Source organism: Podarcis bocagei, assembly GCF_964188305.1.
Source record: "Podarcis bocagei genome assembly, chromosome: 3".
Lineage (NCBI taxonomy): Eukaryota > Metazoa > Chordata > Lepidosauria > Squamata > Lacertidae > Podarcis > Podarcis bocagei.
This window is the reverse complement of record NC_138127.1, coordinates 89,536,470-89,545,317: the sequence shown is the minus strand read 5'-3', so window position 1 is coordinate 89,545,317 and position 8,848 is coordinate 89,536,470. Positions and strand designations below refer to the sequence as shown.

General features: G+C 50.0%; 1 protein-coding gene across 1 annotated transcript; it reads right to left on the bottom strand.

Annotated features, from left to right (window-relative positions):
- Positions 1-1,732: 1,732 nt before the first annotated feature.
- SIX3 (SIX homeobox 3) lies at positions 1,733-7,515 on the bottom strand. Its single transcript, XM_081187147.1, has 2 exons — positions 6,128-7,515; positions 1,733-2,711 (listed from the first exon to the last, which is right to left on the bottom strand). The coding sequence occupies exons 1-2, from the start codon at positions 6,952-6,954 to the stop codon at positions 2,519-2,521; spliced, it is 1,020 nt and encodes a 339-aa protein (XP_081043273.1). The 5' UTR covers positions 6,955-7,515; the 3' UTR covers positions 1,733-2,518.
- Positions 7,516-8,848: the final 1,333 nt, after the last annotated feature.

Sequence of the window (8,848 nt, the reverse complement as noted above, 5' to 3'; positions counted from 1 at the left end):
ACGTGGGGCGTCCCAACGTTTTCTTACAGGTCCTTCATCAGAGAGCAACATGCCACACAGGAGAGAAAACACCAAGTAACCCCTCGCTTCAACTCACACATCTACAGTGGTGCAGGCACCCGATTGTCTGGGTACAAACGTACACGCCCACTCTGCGCAATTCCGCACCCAGCACCTCAAGAATATTGACTAAGAAGAAAGCCTCACGGATTGCGATGGGGTTCTAGCGGGCTGCAAGCCTAACACCACTGACCAGCTAGTAAGCCCCATTGTATTCCATAGGACTTACTTCTAAGTAGACATGATTAGGGTTGCACTGTATAACAAGTAGCCTTGCAGGCTTGCATCCCGATCCTTAAACATACACTCCTTTGGAAGAAATTACCATGGAAGTCAATGGAATTTATTTCCAAGTAAATTTGCATGAGGTTACAGGTTCGGGCAGCTTTCTTAGCCCTGTGCAAACCACAGGCACACTATATGGTCGACCAAGCTAGGCTCAGGGGCTTAACCTTTGCAGCTCAGAGAAGTCCTACCGGACTTAACGGGACTTACTTCAGAGAAAGCTCTTCCCCCCCCTTTTTTGAGAAGTTAAGGTAGCAAAAATTGGCTTAACTCCGAGTGCTTCGGCTTAACGGGCTTGCTAGCTTGCATAAAGGGGTGGAATCACTGAATCAACACGAGAAGAGATTTTTTAAAAACGAAACAGCATTTCTTGGCGGCTGTTTCTACGTGCAGCAGAGGAAAAACACCAACGTCACTGAATAGATAAGAAAAATGGAATACTGTATTTGATTTTTTTTTAAGAAAGTTTGTACATATAGATAAACACGCAGTAAGGGAAACAGTGGTATAAGTGTCCTACGTGGAGTTTTAGAAGAGACCCCCAAAGCTGCTATTTAAATACTCAAAAATGCTTTTGCATAAGAGGAGGACAGTGGCACTCTAAGCCTCGTTTCGTCTACCGTTGAGGTCCCTTTTGAAAACCTAGTCCATCACCTCTTGACAACTAAGTTTGTGCAAGGAACTCAAGTCAGGGAAAATGTTTTTCTTTAAAAAAAAAAAGAGGAGGAGGAGGAAGAAGAAGACGGAGGAGGGGGGAAGAAAGAGAAGAAGAAAGGGAAAGAAAGAAAGAAAGAAAGAAAGAAAGAAAGAAAGAAAGAGGCAAGGGAGAAGAAGGCAAAGGGACAGAGAGAAGAAAAGGCAAAGAGAAGAGCAAATATAATATACAAGCAATTTTCTACACATATATTACAAACTGGGGGAAATGACCGCATCATTAAGATATACATAATTCATATAAAATTTTGAAATAAAAATAAAAATCTGTTACAGTCATAACTATTCTTTTTCCACATTTATAACCAGTACCCACACAGGCAGTGACAGACGTGTAGAAAAAAAGGTGCTTACGAAGAAAATGATTGTCTGTTGAACAAAAGAATAAAAATTCTTAAAAAATAAAAATAAAATAAAAACAACGACGGAGGGGGAGAAAAGGAGGAGGCGGAGCAGGAGAGGGGGGGATGCATCTAGATTAGACCATCGCTTGGACTTTGAGGGGGGGAATTACAGATCCAGAGAGACAAAGATTGATAAAAACCCAACAAAAAAGGCGATAAACATTTGTTATTTCCCTCTTCAAAGAGTTCCTTTAAACGTTTTTCTTTTTAAAAAGCATCTCTCTCTCTCTCTCTCTCTCTCTCTCTCTCTCTCTCTCTCTCTCTGTACAAATTTGATCGGAGTTTTCCTCCTGTCCCACACCCCAGTCTTTTTTTCCTTTTTGTTCATTTATTATAGAGAATAGCATATCCCCCCCCCCTTTTCCCCAGATACAAATTGAATCATCGTCATGCAAAATGGGTGAGATGCTGTCCATGGGAAAGCGCGAACAATAAAATCAAAACGAGGAAAAGAAAAGTAGAGCTGGAACGTGCTTTCGTCCTACAAAGAATACAAATGTCACCTTTCTTTCTTCCTTTCGCCATAATAATATTTATAATAGCAAAGTATGAGCATTAGCATTATTTCTCTCCCCGCTCCAGAATCAGCAACTGTCCAACTTGTGGTTTGCTCCTTTATGTTTTTATTTTTTATTTTTTTGCCTAAGTGGATGGTTTGTTTCTTATTTCAATCATTTGCTTGGTAAAGGTTTGGGTTTTTAATTCCTTTTTTTTAAAACAACAACAACAACTCTTTTAAAGGTCTTTTTGTAATTTTCTCTCTCGTTGTTTCGCTGCTCTGCCTACGAGTGTTCTGAAAGCGGCTCGTTGTTGCTTTCTTTCCTCGGAGGCCGGGGCAGTTCAGAGAGGGGGGCGGCTGCTCTCGCTCGCTCGGGGTAGGTAGGTGGGTGGGTGGAGAAAGGGGGGGCTTATTTTTGCCTTTTTTCCTGATTGGTTTATTATTATTATTATTATTTATTTATTTCCTCCTTTAAGGGTTTGTTTGTTTGTTTGTTTTTCCTCCTTTTTTATTTGTTATTTTTTTGTAGTATTCTGTTTTGTTTTTTGTTCCGTTATCATACATCACATTCTGAGTCGCTGGAGGTTACCGAGAGGATGGACGTGCCCGTCTCGGCTCGTTCCGTCAGGCTGGAGACGCTTGTGGTGGGGCTGGCCGCCGTGGACGGAGACTCCGCCGAGCTGTGGGTAGGGCAGCCCGGTTCTGACAAGGACCGCATGCCGCTCTGTCCGATCGCCTGGTGCTGGAGCCTGCAGGACGCGGGGTTGGGGGTTGGTGGGGAGACAAAGGAAGAGCACACAGATCCTTGCTCAGAAAGGAAAGCCACACAGAAAGGGAAAGAGGCGAGACTCCCCGAAAACGCGGCCCTCGAACGCAGCAGTCCAGGCGCGTAAAAGCGCATGGCTAGGGAGGGGACCCGGATCCCAAAGGCGCTTGCCAAGAGGGCGCAACAATCCCGATCTAGCCGGAGACACCTTCCCTTTTTCTCCAGCAAACCCTTCGCTCAAACAACCGCTTAGCCTGGTTTATCCCTCTCTCTTTTCTTTCGGCCTGATCTCAGGCCAGCCACGGGGCCCGCTGCCCGCTGCCGCCTTCTCTTTGCTGCCCAGCGCGGCGCTGCAAGCCAGCTTCCCGCCTGCAATGGCCCTCTCTCCCTCCGCAAAAAGTGTTTCAAATCAAAGGAGAGGGGGTGGGGGGTTGTTGTTGGGGGGGGGGGAGAGAGTTAAAAGCAAGCAAAGGGACTTCGGACAGAAAAGGTCGCTTGGAAAGCACAGACTAAAAGAAACGCTGTAATTATATTTTTAAAAAGAGCGGGGTGGAGAAGACAGAGGGTTTGAGTAGGAAAGCAATTGGCACGTTCAGAAATGCACACACAGAGAGAGACGTCAAGGCAGGCACATAAACGCACAAACGGGCCGCTATCGTGTTGGTTTGCAAAATATTAGTCCATTTCAAGCTAACGCTCCCCTTACTCACACTATCTCTATCCCTGTGGCCGGTTTCACTTGCGAGGAGCGGCCATCTGTGGGCCTCGATCTAACCTCTAGCGCATTTGCCGCCGCCGCCGCCCCCATTGAGTGACAGTCCAGCCCTAACAACAAACGTGGACAGTCACAAACGGTGGTCTGTAGAAGCAAAGGGTGGCGCCTTCTCAGATAGCCCCCGTGAATCACTTAAATAAATGCGTACCTATATACAAACATACACACACACTTGCAACACTTAAAAAAACCCCATAAAATAAACAAGCACCCAAACCAAATGATGACACTGTTTTGTGGGGAGAAGGTGTCCAGAGAGCAGCATTTCCCAAGTCATCTGCCTGCTCAGTCTTCTCTCTCTTACACACACACACACACACACACACACACACGTGTATTTTCCAGCAATGCATTTATAGTTTTATTTATTTATTGCTTTTGTTGGGGCCGACGGCCGAATTCTCAGACTGCCTTTGGAAACATACAGACCGCCAAGAGACAAAGGAATCTCGGCCGCTGCTCTTTATAACAGTCAACAACTAAGTGGATTTCTATAGGGTGGGTGGCTGGGGAAACCAAGCCCAGCGAAAAAACAATCTGCAACCGCAGCAGAATATTCTGAATACTAACACACAAGGCGCTGGACGGTTATGAGCTCTTGAGCCGTTCAGATCAAGAGAGCTGGGGGTGGGGGGCGCTGAGTACACTGAGAAGTTGATTGCACACCCCCAAAGGCCAGTGCATTTTTTTTAAAAAAGTGTAGGATCAGAGGCAAAAGAAAATAGCCAACAAATAAACAAAACAAACATTGTGCCGAGCCCTGAAATCCTTTGTAAAATGTTTTGAAAGACAGGCTTCGGGCAACTGGATCCTGTAAGATTTTAATCCCCCTCTTCACCTCCGCAGTGAAGTGATTTTAAATATATTACATATTTAAATTGCGTTTCTGCACTTTTTAATTCCATACTATTTACTTATTCCCCCCCCCCCGTCCCTCCACCGCTGCCTTACAGTTCCTAGTCACCTACTGACAACTCGGTGAGTCAACCCAAACCTTTAGCAACTTTCCGGCTTCTCTGTTATGAGTCGATCTATTCTCCCTCCATTGATGAAGCTGAAAGGTGGTTTTTTTATTTTATTTTTATGCTTTCTTGCTTCCCCCTCAACCCCCTGCTCTACATTTCAGATTAAACTTTACCAAAATATACATTGCTATATAAACTGGGAATGTCCAATTGGAGGAGGTAAAGCGCCACCCTTTGTTTATATTTTCTGCATTGTTTCATGGAACCCTTAAAATTCTTTGTGATCTTATTTATTTTCAAAGCTATTATTTAAACCCCAACATTCTTAAAGCCACGTTGAGCAATAAGGAATGGCAATAAGATTCTGCGTGGCACACCGACACAATAAAATCACGCCTGCTCACACAAACGCCTGCATATTTATTTACATACTCATAAACATGCATAACTCAAACTAATGACATCCGGAAACAGAGATAGGAGAGGGCGGATAGCTTAAAAAAAATGCTTTCCCTTCATTTTATTTTTATTTCCGCACCCCCGCACCCCCACCCTCTCGCCTGTCTTTCTTTCGGCAAATGAATTTGTTTTGTTTTTTTATATAATTAATAAGAACAATAGAGGAACAGCTGCCTTCTTTTCGCTCTGTGGAAGAACGCTTCGCATTATTATGTTTGTTTAAACTGTTTATAGCTTGGGCGGAGGGGAGAAAAGTTAAGTTGCCAAATACAGCTTTCACGGCACAAATAAAAAAAATACATCTAATCCGCACCCCTTCTGCATTTCGCTGCGAGGAGTTGTCCCTGTTGTTATTGTTGATGTAGCAATAACAATCATAGTGGTAAAAATAATAGGCAATCTATGAACAAAAAGAAAGAGGACGTGCGAAAAGGAGAATGAAAATTTTAATCAAATTAAGAGCTCCATCCAGAGCTAAGAGGGTTTACACCCATTCTTCTCAGTTGGTTCCACTGGGTGTGGGGACTCGGCTGCAGATAAAGTCCCTTTATTTTGTGGTTTTTGGATCCCTAGTTAGAGTAGGCACACACGCGCACGCATACACACAGAGACATACATTCTGCGTTCAGAAAACTGCAAAGCATTTTACTGAGAGACGGGCTGTCCTATTTAGAACTGTGAAGGAGAAGGATGGAGTTTGGAAAGAATGTGAAACTTTGAACGGGTGGCGGAATCGAGTTGCTTCTGTTGAGCAGCCCATTCGGGAAGGGGAAGCGAGCCCTGTCTTTGGCTGTGTGAGGAGCATAGTCCCCTTGATAGCTCCCAGGTGGGGAGGGAACCCTCTAAGGGCCTCGTTTTGCTTTTTAACAGAGCCCACTGACTTCCTTATCCCTGCTGTTGAAGCCAGCGAGCCCTCTAGGACAAGATTTAATGTCCCCCATATCACACGCACACACACGCAGAACTGAACCCAAAGGCGGTTTTTCAAAGGGTCAAGGGTAGCCGCCCCTGCAAGGCGTTCTCACTCTTGGGAGACTTGCAGGAGGCGAGGCGTCCAATCTAGGCAAGGCAGGCCCCGCGTGGGATGGACGTGGGTTTGTGTCCTGGCAGTGTGAGCCCCGCACTCCCGCTGCCTACCCCCACCTTCAAGCCTCACCCCCCCCCCACACACACGCCCAGCTTCAGCCGGCTGGCACTGACCTGTTCTTGGCGGCGGCCGCCCGGTCTCTCTGCCTGCGGTTCTTGAACCAGTTGCCCACTTGCGTGGGGGTGAGGCCGGTGGCCTGCGCCAGTTCCCTTTTCTTGCTGGGGTTGGGATAGGGGTCCTGGAGGTACCACTCCCTCAGGAGGCTGCGAGTCCTCTCCTTGAAGCAGTGCGTCTTCTGCTCGCCGTCCCAGATGGTCCTGGGCAAGGGGAACTTCTTGCGCACGCGGTACTTATCGACGGGGCCCAAAGGTCTCCCGCGGAGCTTCTCGGCTTCCTGGTAGTGCGCTTCCAGCCACATAGCCTGCAGCTTGCCGTGCGACTCCTTGGTGAACTTGTGGTTCTCCAGGATGTGGTAAAGGTCTCGAAAGTTGCCCGTGTGGAAGGCCACCACCGCCCGGGCGCGCAGGATGGATTCGTGCTTGTTGATCGCCTCGCATGCCCCCGGCGCTACCGGCAGCGACCACAAGAAGCGGCCCAACCTCTCGATGTCGCCCGTCTCCTCCAGCGTCTCGCAGACGCTGGCCACTTGCTCCGGGGAGAAGTTGAGTGTGGGCAGCTGGAACATGGACAGTTCTTCCGGGGCTCCTCGAGAGGCGCCTCCTCCTCCGCCGCCGCCACCGGCGGATCCTCCGCTACAACCGGTGGCGGCACTGCCGCTGCCGCCGCTGCCACCGCCGCTGCCTCCTCCTCCTCCTCCAGGTCCGGAGCTGCTGCCACCGCTGGCCAGAAGGAGCGAGCGGTGGTGGTGGTGCGGGTCGCTGGGGAAGTTTGGCAGGAAGAAGTGGGTGGGATAGAGCTCTAGAGGGGACCTGAACACCATGGGACCCAGCCTGGCGGACGGGGAAGGGGGGTCGGAAAACGAGAGAGAGAAAGAGAAAGAGAGAGAAAGGAAAAGAGAGAGAAAGAGAGAGAGAGGAGCTGGATCAAAGCGAAAAGAAAGGAAGACAGGAAGACGGAGAAGGCGCAGAGAAAGAAGAAGAGGAAGAGGGGAGGGACAGGGGGATCACGCACCCCACGCGCATCCACACCCGCACCCGCACGCGCAGCCACATAGAGACCCTCATCCAAACGCACACACGCACTCAGCCGCGCGCGCGCACTCCCCTCTCTCTCATACACGCACACAAACACCCTCACTCACTCCCACCACCTTTCACACACACTCGCACACGGGCAGGCAGGCACCGGCTCGCTCGCTCACTCACACGCACACGCGTGCCCAGGCGGGCGGGCAGGCAGGCATCCGCGCGCTGCTGCGGGCTCTCTCCACACACACACACCTCCCGACCCGGGCGCCGCCGCCGCCGCCGAGGCGCAAAGCGATTCAGTGATTCGGCCGCGATCGCCCTAATGACAACAGCCTCATAATATCTCTCCTAAATCCACCGTGAGTGCAGCGCCGAAGCATTTTGTTTCGCTTTTCTATTGGCCCGCCGGGTGTCGTTGTGGCGTCGCCATGGCAGCGCCCTGCCAATCACTGTCAGGCCTGCCAATCATGGGGGACTACGTAAGAAAAAGGGCTCTTACCACGGCGCCCAAAGGCGAAGGGGAGGGGAGTTGGGAAGGAAGAAGCCAGCCAGCCAGCCAGCCGGGAGGAGGGGCGGGGGGGGGAGGGCGATCGGAGGAAAGCTTGTGTATGTGTGTTAATCTTTGCAACTCCTAATCTTAGCACTTCCACTTCTCTCGCTGCGTCTCTCGTCCCCCCCCAACACTCCCCACCATTCCATTCCCTAAATAAAAATGGTTTTTAAATAAATTCTTTGGTGGGAGGCGGATGCGCAAGGCAGTGCGCAGCGCCTCGTTTGAATGGGATCAGCAATTACACGCGGAATATGACCGCCGCCTTTCAGAAGAACCCCCCTTTGAGCTAAAGGAAGCGAGAGGAAAGCGGGGAGAAAGTAGAGAAAACGAAGAGACCTGGGCCAACCAGCCCGCCCTGAGCTGGGTCTTCGAGAGAAAGGGCTCCGAACGGAGACCATTTACACATGATTTGCACGTAGTTGCGCTTCATTCTGCCTATCTGAGCACTAATAGCGCCGGGGAAGAAAAGCTAGATGAGATCATTAGGCCCATCCTCAGGCCGCTGACCCTGCCAGGAGCAGCATCTAAATGCAGGGGAGGCGCGGGGAGGGTGGGGTGGAGGGAGAAGGAGGAGAGGGTGAGCTTGCTATGTACCGTATTTCCTCTCTCCTTCTCCCTCTCTCTCCCCTGCCCTCCACCCCACCCCGCTCTGAGTTTCTGAGAGGCTGGCCTCACAAGACAAAACTTTGCCAAACTCGTTTTTTCCCCTTGGATCGCCGGGATCTGGTGCTGGGAGAGTCCCAAGAAGGAACCGCGGGAAACTGAGGCCGACGGGACTGAGTTCCAAATCCGGCTGCGAACTCCCACGCGCCTTCCACCCGGGAGAAAACGCCCCACGCAGCCAGTGGAGCTCTGGCTTCCGAATGTGGCCGCCACAGGCCACCCTCCGCAGTCTTGACGCGCGGGGCCACAGGAGACTCCAATCCAGCCTCCTTTCTTTGTTTATTTGTTTGTTTGTTTGAGGATTGTGGCAGACATAATTACGCTCTGGTGAATTCTTTTTCAGGGGCCGGGTGGGTGGGCTCGGATTGCAGCCCAGAACTTCCCCCAAACTGGTCCTCATTCCCTCCCCCGCGCGCCCCTGGACGCTGCTCACGGATTTTCTTCCCGCAGACCTTTCGCCCTACCCAAGC

Bases quoted from the DNA above. Each gene is read 5' to 3' on its own strand.
- SIX3 (XM_081187147.1), bottom strand. From the start codon at position 6,954: ATGGTGTTCAGGTCCCCTCTAGAGCTCTATCCCACCCACTTCTTCCTG. The intron at 2,712-6,127 runs GTCAGTGCCAGC...CGCGTCCTGCAG, and splicing joins GCGGCCGCCGCCAAGAACAG to GCTCCAGCACCAGGCGATCG.